At 42.7% G+C, this 16,171-nt stretch overlaps 1 protein-coding gene across 1 annotated transcript in view; it reads left to right on the top strand.

Moving 5' to 3' along the window:
* RHEB (Ras homolog, mTORC1 binding) overlaps positions 1-16,171 on the top strand; it is a 40,201-nt gene that overhangs the window by 8,936 nt on the left and 15,094 nt on the right. Inside the window, exon 2 of the mRNA XM_028089213.2 lies at positions 12,101-12,172. Coding sequence (XP_027945014.1) covers positions 12,101-12,172 — 72 coding nt within the window. The remainder of the gene's footprint in view (positions 1-12,100; positions 12,173-16,171) is intronic.

Genomic DNA, 16,171 nt, shown 5'->3' with positions numbered 1-16,171 from the left:
ACTCAGCATGGAGTCTGCTTCAGGATTCTCTCTCTCTCCCTCCCTCTCCCTCTCTCTGCCCCTCCCCCAGCTCATGTGTGCGTACTCTCTCTCTCAAATAAATAAATCTTTAAAAAAAAAAAAGAAAGAAATGTAAAGTCTCATGCTTACGTTTCAGAAAAGGTCTCCTGAGTGCATACAGGTTGAGGACCTGGGTTAACTTTCTGGGCATTTTCATTAACCAACACTCCTTCTGAACCACAAGTAGAGCAGTCTCTTCAGTGCTGGATGTCACGTGTTGAGGAGCATTGCCAACTTAGAGGAGTGGTTCTTGGAGGTCATGAGCTTTCCCTGAAATCATGGGCCTATTTTCTGGGGAAAGAGTTGGCTTCTGTCAGCTATCCAAAGGACTTCAGTCCCCCAGAAGATTGAGTTGCTAAAATGATGGGTTGAAGAGGACACTGTGTGGATTAGGTGTCATATGTTATTTAGATAGGTGTTCATTAAATGTTCGAATCAGTCCCTACTATATGCCAGACACTGTGTACTTAGTCACAGAGGCAAAGACAGTCCTGATCCGTGCCCTCAGGGAGCTTCATCTAGTGAGGGAGTCACGGGAGACTGTGCTGCTACTAATAATGTGGTGGTTTTTAAAGCATTAGTGGTATGGGGTGCCCTTAAACTCTGAGGTAGGTATGATGATGATGCCTGTTTTGCAGATGAGGAAACTGAGCAACAAGGTTAAATGATTTACCCAAGGTCAAACATTTATTAAGTAGCTGAGCCAGGATCTGAATTTAAGCCATAGTTCAAAGCCAGCACTCTCATTGAGCCACTATACAGATGGTTATTTAAAGACAGTTGGGATAAGTGCTTTGAGAGAAATCATCAAGGGGAGGGCTCCTGTAACCATGGGTGAGGGTAGAGAACGGTCCCTAAAGAACTGACATTAAAGCTGGAGTTAGCCAGGCAGGGGGGGGGGTGACTGGGGTAGGGGAAGAAGGGCAGAGCCTTCCAGTCAAAAGGAGCTGCATATGCAGAGCTCCCAAAGGATGAGTGGAGCTTGGCACAGTGTGGCTGGACCTGGGAGTGGTGAATGAGGCAGAGAAGAGTAAGATGGGAGCGGGCAAGGAGGGGTTTACCTGTGTGCCGACTGTCTATCAAGAACAACAGCCTTGGAGGCCTTGCTGTGGAAGTTTTAGTCTTTTCCCTAGAAACAGAGGAAATCACTGGCGGATTTTAAGCACCAGATAAGATGATCATCTACGCCAGGATTGACAGACTTTTTCTGTAAATACATTGTGTGTGTGTGTGTGTGTGTATGTGTGTGTGTGTGTATGTATTAGATATTGTATTGTTGCCGTAAAGTAAGCTAGAGAAAAAATGTTAGAGAAAATCATAAGGAAGAGAAAATACACGTATAGTACTGTAATTTATCAGGAAAAATCTGCATATCAGTGGACCTGTGCAGTTCAGACCCTTCATGTTGGGGTCCACTGCACTCCTTGCCCTGTGTAGCAAGCAAGAGGCTATAGACAGTGCATCAGTGGATGTAGCTGTGTGCCGGTGAAACCTTATTTACAAACACTTGACATTTGAATTTCATCTAATTTTCACATCGTGAAATACTGATTTTTTTTTTCAACCAGTTGAAAATGTAAAAACCATTTGGAGTTCCTAGGCTGTACAAAAACAGACTGTGGGCCACATTTGGCCCCTGGTCTGTAGTTTGCTGATCCTCCTGTTCTGTATCCTCAAGAAGATCCCTCCCAAGCTCTCTTGAGGTGGATAGGGCAGTGAGGGATCGGAAGTGCCAGGACCAGCCACGTACTGAAGTTCACTGGCCAAGGTGTCAGGGACTGGTGTAGTAGAGGCAGGATGATGAGACAGAGTTGAGAAGTGACGACTGGGGAATCGCCAAGGCTGTGGTGTGGGAGGTGTTAAGGATAACCTTCAGGCAGTTCGCACAAGGGCCTGAATGAACAATGGTGCCACTGGCTAAAGGGCAAAAGGGTGGACCAGGATTTGGGGGTGGACCACATTCATTTATGTACCTGCCAGATAGACACACTCACCTTGCTTTCTGGGTATAGAGGCCCTAGCAGGGACCCACACAGTTCCCATGGTCCTAGAGATAGGTGGCTGTGCCTGCACTATGGACTCTGAGGGTATGCTGATCCTGGGTCATCATGTGACCCGAGGCTGTGCCCAAACACCTTCCTGCTGCGGCATGGTTTCCCTGCTGCCTTGGAAACGAGGTTGCAAGACCCATTGGCCCCACACACCCACACTGTTCACTCCACCAGGCAGGTGGGAGACGGGGAGTTGGGCTTCATCTCTAGACTTTTTTTGTTTGTTTGTTTGTTAAGTAGGCTCCACGCCCAGCGTGGAGCCCAGTGTGGCGCTTGAACTCATGACCCTGAGATCAAGACCTGAGCTGAGATCAAGATCGGACTTTTAACTGACTGAGCCACCCAGTGCCCCTAGACTTTTTGATTCTACATGACTGCTACCAAAATGTATGAAATGTGTTTTTATAAAAGAAATTGTTTTCTTAATCCAACCATGTTTCTGGATGACTATTATCCTAAAAAAATGGGACTGTACACAAAATGGACATAGCTTCCATTTTTTAAACCTCTGTGGAAGTCTTTTTGGTAGGCAGCTAAGTTTATACAAGTAGGATGTTCCTGTGCCCTTAAACCGTGGTGTAGAGCAGCATTGTCGAACAGAAATATAATGCAGGCCACATAGGGAATTTAAAATTTTCCAGTAACCACATTAAGCAAGTGAAAAGAAATAGTTGAAATAATTTAAGTATAGGTTTAATTTAGCCCAATATGTCCAAAGTATTATTATTTCAATATATATTGAATATTTTTTATTTTGTTACTTTTTTTATGCTAAGCTTTCGAAATCTTATATATATGTTTTACACTATGTATGACACGTCTCAGGACCAGCCACGTTTCAGGTGTTCACTGCCCACTGACTCCCCACTGTGGGACAGCACAGGAATAGGGAGGAATGAATTGGTGGTCATAAATGGATCATTGTAGAGTCTTAAAGAACTTTTGAAGAAGTAATTTTTATAAATAACCATTAGTGCTGATGAATGTCTCATTTCATTTTCCTAATTTTTTGTTACTACTAGTTTTGATGAGTCTTAAACTTCATGTTCTTTAATATATTAAAGATTGTGTTATAATTTGAGGATTTATTTCATTTGCTTTTCCCTAGCTCTTTTCCACCCTGAACCCCAGCTTTCTCCCCAGTTTTGGCCACATATGTAGCAAAATTCTTTCTTCATTGTTGCCAAACATTGAATTTCCTGCAGTTTATCAGGTCTGTCCCTGCCTTCCAGCTCAGCTGTATCTCTGAATCATCCCACAGAAATGGATCTCCTGTTTCAAAACTCTTCAGGGAGATGGTTCCATAGCTTTCTTGGCAGAATTTTGTTTTTCTTTTAGTTCAGTAACCCTGACAGTTAATAACATTCTTCATTTATGAGCTCAAATCTTTATGTTTTAATACAAACTTATTTCTTGTATTCTCCTCAGTGGCATACATCTGGTAGCATCATGCTTGGCAATAGTAAGCACCCTGAAAGTATTTGAATGAGTAATAATTTTATGAACCAATTTTGCTTGGTCATTCTGTCTTGTCTTTGTCGTAATAATAATTGCACCTTCATTTTTTTTTTTCTCACCTAGCATCTATTTTTAAAAATCAGGAAGGGGGTGTGAGAAAATGAGATGATGTCATCCCTGGTTAACTCATAGGAACAAATGAGATAATTCATACGAAAATGTTTTACAAACTCTTAAAACAGTGTCTGGCTTGTAGGTTCTAGTGAACAATTAAATTTTGGATTATCTGCATCACATGCCTTCATCTGACTCTGATGGAGATGTTGTAGAATCACGGCAAACACAGAACACACAAGAACTCTTTATGCACCGCCTTTTTAAATTAGAATGGTGAGGTAAGTGTATTTTTTCAAAAGGCTTCCTTGGTGACCCTGATATATATATATATGCGCGTATCACCCCACCCCCTCAAAAAAGCAACAACCTGCCATTGACAGAACCACACATTTACTAAAGTGGGTGTGGTATTTACTTAGTAAGCATCTACTTGGCATTGTGTATCATCTGAAGAACATTGTTGAACCTTTTATACGGTTCCTTGTTATTCTAGCCCTTTTAATAATGATGATATGTTCAGGTTGCAGTCCATTTATAACCCCAGGTGATTCTGCAGTCTTTCTGCTGTGTGCAAACTGGGTTGTTTTATTGATGTCCCTTCTATTGGTGGTTCCCAGAGAAACACCTTCCTGGTATTCATGCCCTATCCCTGTGACACTCTTGAATCAGCAGAAGGCTGCAGATACAATGATGGGCCGGTGCCAGACTTTACTCCTTAAGAAATCAGCAACTTCTGCTTTAGTGTTCTCTGGAACTATTAGTTAACATGTGGGCATGCTAGGCGAGGAGGACGTGTAGAAGGTGGAAGGCCCAGCTGGCCCAGCTTAGGCTAGCCACCCCACCCCCCTACCAGGGAGTGACTGCCAGATGAACAGAGGGCCCAGCTGAGCCCAGCTTTGGTTGTAGAATTCGAGAACAGATGACATAGCTGTTGGTATTAGCCACTGAGTTTTGGGGTGGTTTGTTACGCAGCAGTGGATGACCAAGCAGTTGGTAATTTATTGCTTGGGGTGGGGGGTGTATTTTTATACTTACTGATTTCTTTATCATGTTATTTTTTTTAAGTAATCGCTACACCCAACGTGGGGCTCAAACTCACGATCCAAGATCAAGAGTCGCATGCTCCACCAATTAAGCCAGCCAGGCGCCCCGTCATGTTATTTTGAGGCTTTAGCTGAAGTAGTTGTTAGTATTTGTTATTTTCTTAGATTACAGATTAATTTATTAGATGTAATTATTGAATGCATTTTTCTCCCAAGCTGATTATTTTAGTCTTAAGAGCAGTATTGCTACTAATGGGGACATTTAATGAGGACTTATTACATACCAGCTATTCCCTGCGTATTTTCATTTTGACCTCACAGCCATCTATAAGGTAGGTCCTGTTATTACCTCCAGTTTACAAACAAGGAGAGAGACTCAGGAAAACTGCCCGCAGTGACGTAGCTAATCACCATCCTGTTCCACTTAGTGAAAACTAGTAAATGTCTTCCTTTTTTTAATATACTTTTTTTAATCAACTTTTATTGATGCATAATTTACATATAATAAAGTACGCATTTTAAGTGTAAAGGTACATGAGTTTTGATAGATTTATTCACCTGTGCAACCATTACTCCAAAATACAAAACATTTCTGTCATCCCAAAACGTTCCCTTATACCCCACCCCCACTCCACTCCCAGGCAAGCATGGATCTGCTGTCTGTCACCAGGGATTAGCTTTTCTTGTTCTACAGTTTTCATATAAATAGAATCATACAGTAAATACTCTTTTTGTCTGGCTGCTTTCAGAAAGCGTGATGTTTTTGACATTCATCCGGTTGTCACATGTGTAAGTAGTTTCTTTTTATCGCTGAGGAGTATTCTATCATATGGCTGTGCCATGATCTGTTTCTCCCATCACCTGTTGATTGTTTCCAGTATTTAACTACTAAGAATAAAGCTGTGAGAAGTATTTCTTAAGTCTTTGTGGACATGCGGTCATTTTTTGGTAAATACCTAGGAATGGGGTTGCACAGGCTACATATATGTTAAGTGTATAATTTTGTTGGAAACTACCAAACTGTTTCCCAATACATTTGTACCATTTTACACTTCCACCATCAACAAATGAGAGTTCCATCCTCGCTGATGCTCAGTATCCTCAAACTTTTTAACTTCAGCCATGCTAATGCTGTAGGTTGTGGGTTTTATTTGAATTGTCCCAGTGACTAAGGAGGTTGAGCGTCTTTTCATTTACCTGTTGGTAATTCATAGATCTTTTGTGAAGTGTCTGTTCAAGTCTTTTGCCTCTTTTATTGGGTTCCTTTTGAGTTATTTTGCGTAACAGACACAGAAAGGAGCTCAATGGTTGCGGGGGCGGGGGGCGCTCGGGAGCACCCAGGGGAATGGAAGTGATGGCCGACAGGTATGGGGTTCCTTTTTTGGAGTCATGAAAATGTTCTAAAATTCGTTGTGGTGATGATGGCACAGCCCTGTCAATATGCTAAAAAACTTAATTTTGCTCTTTAAGTGGTTAAATTATATAGTATGTGAATTCTTTCATATTAAAGTTGTTTAAAATCGAAAGGCAAAAGAAGTGTATTCATTTCCCGGGGCGGCTGCAAGAGAGCAACACAAATGGCACGTTGCGGGGCTGGAACAACCGACCTTTATCACCTCACAGCTCTGGGCTCAGAAGTCTGAACTCAAGGTGTGGACAAGGTGTGACTTAGGGTGATCAGTTAAATTTGAATTTGTTTCCTGAGGACAGTGCTTTCTTAAGCTTTAGTGTGCAGCTGAATGGGGGTGGAGCTTGTTAATACTCTCGGGAGGTCAGGTTGGGGCTCACTAATTTGCATTTGTAATAGGTTACTCTGAGATGCTGCTGGGACCACATTTCCACTACTACTGCCGGAGGAAAGGGGGCTCCAGGGAGGATTCCTAAGGCCTTGGGACAGCCAGGGGGAAGGCGGAAAGACCATAGGTTGAGAATAGTTGTTAACCGATCTGATTGCAGAGTTTTTCTGCAGCTGAGCTCAACAGGCTCACCAAAAGGCAAATGATTAGATTAACATCAGAGGGTTTTTCAAGGAGCCCAGAGAAAGGAAATTGGAGGGTAGACAAGATAGTAGTGGACAGTGATTTATCTTGGGGCTTAAGGTGATGGGCAAAGAAGTGAAACGTGGTGGAGATTGGAGATTCAGGATAGTATCGTTTAGAGTAGTATATTTCTGACCTTTGTGACTGCCGCATGCAGTTGAGAAACCCATTTTACATTGTGACCCAGTCATAAATGTTTGATAACTGAAAGAAGAATTTTAATAACTTTATTCTTTGCAGTCCACTCTGGTGTTGTCTTTCTTTAAAAACAGTGCTGATGATGGGGCGCCTGGGTGGCTCAGTCAGCTAAGCATCTGCCTTCGGCTCAGGTCATGATCTCAGAGCCCTGGGATCAAGCCCTGCATCACATCAGGCTCTCTCCTCAGCAGGGAGTCTGCTTCTCCCTCTGCTCACTCTCTCTCTCAAATAAATAAAAATCTTTATTTAAAAAATAAAAAAAATACAGTGCTGATCATAGCTCAGTATATTAATTTCATGACCTGGTGGGTTACAGCCCCTGGTTTGAAAACATTGCTTCCAGAGATGTCCTGGATAGAGTCAGAAAATAAGGACGCTGGGAGAATATGCCGTCCTACTTGTGGTTGGTAAGAGGGAGGTTGCAGGTGTTGGAGGTAAAGTCGTGTGGGAGGGGTGACCAACCAGTGTTTCTTGGTATGCGTGCGAGGTGGCGTGAAGATAATCAGTGGCAATACCAGTGAAGCCTTGAAGCTAAACTATTAGCTTATGTATATGGACAGCGGGGTCCCGTAAGGTGATGTTGAGAATTTGAGGTGTAAAGGAAAGCAGTCCTCGGAATGGATTGTGTCCCAGATAACATTACATTGTTCCCAGTGGACCCTTGTGCCAAATGACTTGACAGACTAGTTGATTGAAACCTACTCCTTCCCATTAGGTCCCAATGAACAAGTAACGTGTCAGCTGTTCCTATAGAATGCTGGTTGGGAGGGAGAGATGGACGTAATATATAAAAGTAGTGGGTTTTTTTGGGAGAATAATCATGAAAACTAGTTCAGAATTAATCTGAAAGCTCTTAACATGTTTTATATACAATGCCTATTTCGCAGTAATCACAAGTGTGAGAAATTTGGTCAACAACCTTGCAGGTGTATCTTCTGTGGTGAAAGTACCAGGTGAACAAACTTACTGGCCGTATTATCCTTGGCAAGAAATACATAAATGCTGTGTTTACCTGGTAGAAGTTTAGAAGAAACTTATTAAAAATGATCTGTAGGATTTTTTTTAAAGTTAAGGTGGCCTTTAGTCTGGCAGAAGAATATTTTGAAAGTAGTTGTGGCCTGTTGGGACATACTGTTTTCACACCTTTTTAGTACGACGTTATTGTCATAAAAGGAGTAATCCGTGCCTCTGTGTGTATTGATAACACACATCTGGGTATGCACTGCCTTTCAGTTTATTTCCAGTCACTTCTGTATTGTTTTCATTCAACATTTCTCCAGAGAGTTGATCTGGAATTTGAGGTCCTCCTCAGGTTGTACAAATTTATGAGCCTACTGAGAGAGAACATGAAACATCTTCAGGAAGTAACTATAGTGTTTCAGAATCTGAGTTTGATGAATGCAAAGGCCAAAGTAAATGTATGACGTTGTAATGAGGGGAAAACATTAAAGGTGATCAAGAACATCATTTGTACATCAACGATGCCTCTGGTGGCTGCAAGCGAACTGCACAGAAGCGTGACCTGAGAGCCAGCCTGCTGCTACAGAGGACAACGATGTCCCTGAAAGCCAGAAATTGCTGGAACGAGGACTGGGAACATTATGAGCAGTGGGATTTGTTTACTAAGATTAATATGAAAATTTCAACACTAGTTGTCTAGTAATTCTGCTTTCTAATGGAAACAGCAAAAAACCCGCTGTGTCATGTCAGCAAATGTAGTCTTCCTGTCCCTTCTTAATTTAAATAATTAACGATCTCCCCTTAGGGGAGAGGACCAGGGAGGAGAGACCCAGGGGAGGCTCAGGCTTTTCTACAGTCCTGCCTCTGCTAATGGATAGTCCCCTTCTCCCAGGACCAAGCTGATTGAGAAAGGCAGTTTGCTCCCTACAGACTAGGGTTTTAAATTCAGGTGTCCCAGTTACTTGTGAAGATGAGAATTTGCCGTCACCCTGCTTCCTGCTTTGGGTTGGACTACACTGTCTGCTTGTGCTGGAATGATTCTTTGCGTTTTTCAAGTCAGATGTTAATTGAGCCTGCCAGATATTTTCTGCCCTTCATGATGCAAACAGGGAACTCTTTGGATAGGTACCAATAATTATATTTTTAAAACGTGGTCCACTTGTTTATCTAAAACTCCATTGTTGTACTTAATCTCATGCGGGATCTTATTTAATGTAACTTTCTTCAATTTCCTGTGATAACTCCTGAGATTCTTGTCCCCCGCCCCTCCACTCCTGCGGCACGGCCTGTCACACACAGCTGTGTGTGCCTGCTCTCCTCTTGGGGAGCTTATCGTGTACACCATACTTAACCCCTTTCTTTCACTATTTTTAATCCGGTTCTGCTTTGGAAAATGTGTAAAAATCCTTTTAATCCCTTGTAACTCTTGCCCATTTACCTCTAGAAAAAAAATTACCGTCTGTTTTCTTCCTTCCCTCTGTCCATTTACAAGCCAGAAAACCCCCCAGTAGCCTACAGAAGGGTTTCAAAAGCCCACCAGCGTGCCTAGAAGTACTCTTCAGAAGCCCAAAAGAAGTTTCTTCTCTTTTTTCTCTCTTAATTAAATTTCTTTTGCTTCAAGCCATAGCATTCAATGTAAATAAGAATTTTCTTATTCCTTAAACTTAATAGTTTTTTCCTTGCTATTTCATCACATAAAATAGTTTTGCTGTATTTTAAGCTAAATGCTCTTTATGAGCTAGTTTAGATAACGTGGTTTCTTTTGAACACAGTCCCTTTGCGGTGTGTGGGCTCCTGGATGACCCCTGCATCCTGTAGAGCACAGGCAGGCCTGTGGTTGGCTACCAGATAAATATGACAGAACTGTTTCTTAATTCCTGTTGAACTGTGTTTCCTGGTCGTGCGTGTATATAAGATTGAGATCTTGTGTTGTAGTATCTAGAGTGTATGAAAGTGCCCTTAGGGCATGTGAGTTTTAATTTCATTCATGTGTTCGGAAATGACAGTGTCTGCAGAGCCTCCGCCACCACACTGGTCTCGGTGGGCTGATGAGTTGGAGATGAGGTCTGATAACGTCAGACACTAAAAAGAAACAAAGCAGGATGGCAGTGATCGCTTTGACCGGTAGGGACTGGGCGCCACCATAGATGGGGCGGTCTTAGCGGAGGTTTCTCTGGAGAAGGGACATTTGATCCCAGACCAGAATAATGACAAAGTGAGTCATGTGCGGAGATCTGTGGAGATGGCTGAAACAAAGGGACGGGGGATGGGAGTGGGGCCTGGGCGGGTCTGGGCAGAGGGGCGGTGGCATAGAGAGGTTAGGGCGATAGGCAGAGCAGGGCCTGCACAGGGAGGGCCTGGTGTTGTGGGCCTTGGTTAGGAGTTGGGAATTTATTCGAATTGCAGTGAGGATTTTAATTGTCAAAATTGTCAAAAGCTCTTGGAGGCTGCTTTGTATAGAGAATGATTTCAGGTTTTAATAATTCCAGAAATACTTTGAGCTTGTGTGTTTAACTGCTCGTGAGGAGTAAAATAGGCCTGCCTACTTGGGGCTTTTTTAATTGTCTCCCCACAGCTTCCACTCTTAAACTGGTTTATTAATTCATTGATTTCTAAGTATGTAGGGCCTGCCTTTGTTGTGAAAACATGCCACCTATCAGCTACCCTCTGCACAGACTGGAGGAGGGCAAGCGCAACCTAAACCCCAGGGGCAGAAGGTTCCTGGTACAACCTCTCTCCCCGAAGATCTTTTGAGATGGAAGTTCAGTGAGACGCAGCAAGGGTGTGGAGCACGTGTTTAAAATTCGTAGTGCTCTGAGGGGCCGCCTGGCTGGCTCCGTCAGAAGAGCGTGCGACTCTTGATCTCAGGGTAGGAGATTCAAGCCCCACGTTGGGTGTAGAGATTACTTATAAATAAAATGTTGAGGTACCTGGGCGGCACAGTCCGTTAAGCAGCCGACTCCTGGTTTCGGCTTGGGTCATGATCTCAAGGCCGTGAGATCGAGCCCCACATGGGGTTCCATGCTCAGCAGGGAGTCTGCTTGAGATTCTCCCTCTGTCTCTGCCCCTCCCCCCCAAGCCCCTGTGCTCGCTCATGCGTGCACTCACTCTCTCTCTCAGATAATTAAATATTTTAAAACCATAGCATCTTTTAAAAATGTGCTCTGAGAATGTACGAGAGAAGAAAGGGTTTGGGGTGAAATTTGGGAGGGACCACTTCCGTCGTTTCCTGGACTATTCTTGCACTGTCTTTACAGAGTCCCCTGGTCTAAAGTCCTTGAGTAGAAATTATAGGTAACAAATGGAGGGGTGAGAACTTAGGGCTCTGGTTCTTGATTTCTTAGCACACAGCTCAATTATTAGCAGTGATTTTGTGAAGTCCAGAACATTTCTTAATTGTCTTCTGTGTGACAGACATCGCTAGGCCTTTTGACACGGAATGGTGAAGACAGGATTTCTACCTTCAAGGAGTTTTTTATGTTTTTTATTTTTTTAAAGATTTTATTTGACAGAGAGAGACACAGCGAGAGAGGGAACACAAACAGGGGGAGTGGGAGAGGGAGAAGCGGGCTTCCCGCGAAGCAGGAACCCGATACGGGGCTCCATCCCAGGACCCTGGCATCGTGACCTGAGCCAAAGGCAGATGCTTAACGACTGAGCCACCCAGGCGCCCCTCAAGTAGTTTTTTAAATAAAGACTTCTGTTACGTATTCTCAGGTTCCCCTCTTTAAAAGCTGTACCTGGTAACATTTCTAACAGCCATATATGAAAGAGCCCAAAGAAATAAATCCTGTCTTACTAATTTCTGTATTAAAATTAATATCCACATTTCAGGGACACCGGAGGAAATTAGCTTAACTTAGACCTTATTTCAGAGTTTGTTTACCTTTAGCAGAATATGTGATATGCTTGTTGGTCAGTAATATTTGTTAATGGGACAAAAGTGTTTAATTCATAATAGCTTAATTGCTTAAATTGCTCTCATATAAAGCAGATTAATGAAATTTATTTCCTTTTTAAAATTGCCCAGAAGTTAATTAAAAGGATGTGTTCTGATCCCAGTACTTTCTGTCTCTTCATCTTGTTAGAATGGGTTTTTTTGTAAAATAGTAGAATTAAATTTTTTGTTACCTTAATATGCCAATACATACTGAGCTTTTGCTCTCTTTTATAGGGAAATCCTCATTGACGATTCAGTTTGTTGAAGGCCAGTTTGTTGACTCCTACGACCCAACCATAGAAAACAGTAAGTATTGTTTGGAAGGGTTTATAAACTGAGAAGCCTGCATTCTTCACACAGACAGCCATTGTGTGTCCCTGGAGGCTTCCATGGCAGGGCTTATTGGGGTAAACCTATAGATCTCCAACTGGGGTCCCAAAAAGCTTCCAAAAGTTTGATCCAATTCACACTAAATGGGTTTTTATGGAGTGTCCAGATCCCACCATCTAGAAATTGTTATTCAGCCCCATAGGAATCCAGTCCTACAGTGAACCTCCTACCCCAGACTCTGCTTCAGGAAAACTAGAAGAGAGAGTACAGTCTTTCCCCCTCCTTCTCAACAGTAGCCCTTTTGAAGGATTCCGCACTTGAAAAGAAAGGACCAAAACACTCCAGACCCTTTGTTACCTTACTCTTACGGAATCGCTAGCCCTTCCCCCACCCCTACCCTCCCAACCCCTTCCAGTCCTGAAGAGTTGGAAGAAGGCTGTGGAGAAGTGAGTTGTTCTGGGACGGAGAGAGCAGTTGCAGCATGAAAACAAAGATGGCTCTAAAGTCTGTTGGCATTTCAGCCATGTGCGGAAAACACCAAAGAACAGGACCAGCCACAACCTTTACCTTGTCCGCTTTCAATCCGTGGTTTCAGAATCTTCCTGAAGGACTCTAGGACCATGAGAGTCTTGATTCTAGGATCATGGAAGAAAACCTGAAGCATTTCATCTAGGGAGGCTGGGTTTTTGGAAGCTGGTCTTGTTTCAAGCGATCTTAAAACCCTAAGTAGACCCTAGAACCAGCCGTCTCAGATTCTTGATACCTGGACTTAACCCAGGGTTTGTCACCAGGAACATACACATTTAAACATGGGATTCTTTAAAACCTGATGGGCATATTAGACATGAAGTTGACTTGTCAGGTTCATAAACTTCAGCAACTAGATTTGTAGACCTCACCTGCCCAGAGCTTGCAAGAGAGACTTCAAGAGAAGCTTACAGCAGGGGCTTGACAAACTATGGCCTATAGGCCAGAAAGACCCACTGCCCTTTTGTACAGTGCATGCGCAAAGAATGGTTTTTATATTTTTTAATAATTAAAAAAGTCAAAAGCATGGGGCACCTGGGTGGCTCAGTCGTTGAGTGTTTGCCTTCGGCTCAGGTCATGATCCCAGGGTCCTGGGATCAGGCCCTGAATTGGACTCTCTGCTCAGCGGGAGACCTTCTCCCTCTCCCACTCCCCACTCCCCCTGCTTGTGTTCCCCTCTCTGTGTGTCTCTGTCAAATAAATAAATAAAATAAATCTTTAAAAAAAAAAAGTCAAAAGCAGAATATTTGTGACCTGTGAAAGTTACGTGAATTTCACATTTCAGCGTCCATAAATAAAGTTTTATTGGAACACAGCCATGTGCATTCATTCATACAGTGTGGCTGCTTTTGTTCTCCAATAGCAGAGCTGTTGAATACTTGCAACAGAGACTGTTTGGCCCTTTACAGGAAGAGTTTGCCCACCTCTAACTTAAAATATGCACCTATCCTTCATGTCCTGGCATTCTGGTGGCAAGGAAGCCTGTTGGTTACTAACCCGACTCTGGGAAGACCGGGGTTTGAAAGTAACCTCTGTTGGTATCCGGAAAGGAGGAGTCCTGGCTACATACACATCCTGTGTTGATTTGTTTGGCTGTCACTTACAGAAGAGTATGTATGCCAGTGGGAGGAGCAGATTCATTTGAATGCTACGTGAACAAGTTTGGTGTTCTCTCTGTTGGAATAGAACACAAGAAAATTGTGGTCATGGCCTTAATATTTGCTACATGTAACTGTTTAGAATTGTGTGTCCTTAGAGATAAGCCTCATTTGGGCATTTTATTCATAGAATAATAGAATATAGTTTTTTTGGTAGGCCCTGCTCATAAAAGTGGTTCTTATAATTGTGTGTCGTCGTACCGCTTAAAGTTGAGGTGGAGGGAAAGTCATGTGTTGTATATAAATAGATTTTCTTTATATGTAAGTAATCGGTCCAGTGAATGTCCAGCCTTCTTACCTTGATACCGCAGAAATTGAATGAGGTGACCCTACTTTGAAGGCTGTCGACATCATCTTTAATTGTGTTTTTAATGTTTCCTATCTAATACTTAGTGTTCAGTAATAGACTTTTTCATCTCAAAAATGGACTAAAAATGTTTATTAAAGTCTTTAGGCAGGAGTGAAAGTGAATATCAGGGTAGATGAATGGCTTAAAAGTTCATGAGGCATATACAGACATGAGTTTCTGTTTACCATGCTTCTGACCGTCCAACCCAGCTAGAAACCCTTCCTCCACCTTATTCTCTGCTGTTTGGTCAAAAACACTGTTCAGTGATTACAGGGAATGAGAAATGGAACGGTTATCGTAAGCCTGTTGCTAACAAATGAATGGATGGTTTTAAGAAGCACTGCACTGTAAATCTGGAAATAATCCGGTAATTATTTTACACTTAACTTTATAACCTAGAACAAGGGGTTCATAACAAATATTCAGTGGTGACACAGCTCTATGAAGCATCACCACAAAAGCAAAAATTCTGGGACTGTGTCACCTTTTAAAACGGGATATAAGAGAATAACATCAATAAAACCATGTATTTTCTAGTTTGGGGAAATTTTTATACCAAAAATACTGCCTACACAAATGTGCTTTTATTTTCTACTGTATTGTTAATCTAACAACTCAATACAAAGCAAATTGCCATGGTGAAATTTAGTGGCAGTAGTTTATAAATTAAGGAGGAATGGCAGTTTACAACTTCTGCCATCTCAAGGTGGTATTGTTGATGCACTAATAAACCTTCCCAGAAAATTGGAAAATTCTAATTAGGAGCTTTGCAGCATTATCAAGCATTGCATGGTGGGTGGGCTTCTCAGTAGGACATGAATTAGGAGTCCTCAATACACTTCAGTAACACAAATCTTACTTTATGAATTCCAAGTTGTAGAAATCTCTTGCCTTGCTTATCTTAGTAGGCTTTACCAGTAAGTAGCTATTAGTCGGCTCAGGGCAATTTCAGGATTTTCGGTTGGAAATTGGATTAATTTCTCTAGTGATTGAAAAAGGGAGGGGGAGGGAGAGAGGGTTCAAGGAAAGGGAGACGAGGAGAAAGCCAGCTCTCTGCTGCTGCAGGAGGTTGGACATAGAGCACGCAGAAGAATTGGTTCCTAGTTTATGGAACTGACAGATCTCTTATTACACTTCTTTTTTTTCTGTAGTAATAAGAAGAGGCAGTTTTCCATGACAGATGGAAGGGCCTCGATTTCATTTTACTGCTGTGCGTTGGAGGATTTACATCCTTTTTATGTGCAAGAATATACTAAAACATTGATTAATAATTTTGTTTCTTACATCTTATGTGCAATTACATGTCCTCCCTTTTCACTCTAAGCTCCTGGCCAGTATTTCTCCCGTCTCCTTGGCTGAGTCTTCATCTTCTGGACCTGGCAGCATAGGGTGCCCATGGGCTCCGACATCAGGCTCAGGCTTTCTCTGTGCTTGGGTCACCAGCAATCAGCCCCTCTCTCCAGGAATTTGCTGGTCTCACAGTAGCCCCAGCCCCACCCTCTGCCCCGAACTCTGGGCTTTTTTATTTAGCTGCCCTCGCTTCCCCTTGGGTGTAGGCTTCTTCGTTCCTGTCCTCCCCCATCCCCAGTGCTCCTCCCCCAGGCTTTCCCGAATTGGTAAAAGGCGATTCATAGGTCTTGCTCAGACCAAAAACCTTGGGAGTTGTCCTGCCTCTCCATCTTCTCACACCCTGCTTCCAGCCAGTCAGAGATCTTCTGGGCTCTACCTTTTACTACACCCAGAATTCCACCCTGGCTCTCCACTCCTCTCTGCCCCATTGATCCAGACCACCGTCATCTTCAGATCCCGAGTCTACATAGGCACTGTACTATGGGCTCCCACCAATGGCCTCTGTCTGCTCTCGTCCATTTCTGTTACAGCATAGTTAGAGCCATCTCTTTTAAGTATAAATCAGACCAAGTTACTCCCCTACTTAAAACC

Source organism: Eumetopias jubatus, unplaced genomic scaffold (assembly GCF_037043125.1).
Source record: "Eumetopias jubatus isolate StellerSeaLion01/CBP00866 unplaced genomic scaffold, mEumJub1_p1.0 scaffold_14, whole genome shotgun sequence".
NCBI classification, from domain to species: Eukaryota; Metazoa; Chordata; class Mammalia; order Carnivora; family Otariidae; genus Eumetopias; species Eumetopias jubatus.
The sequence above is the reverse complement of the archived record's forward strand: the minus strand, read 5'-3'. Positions and strand labels throughout refer to the sequence as shown.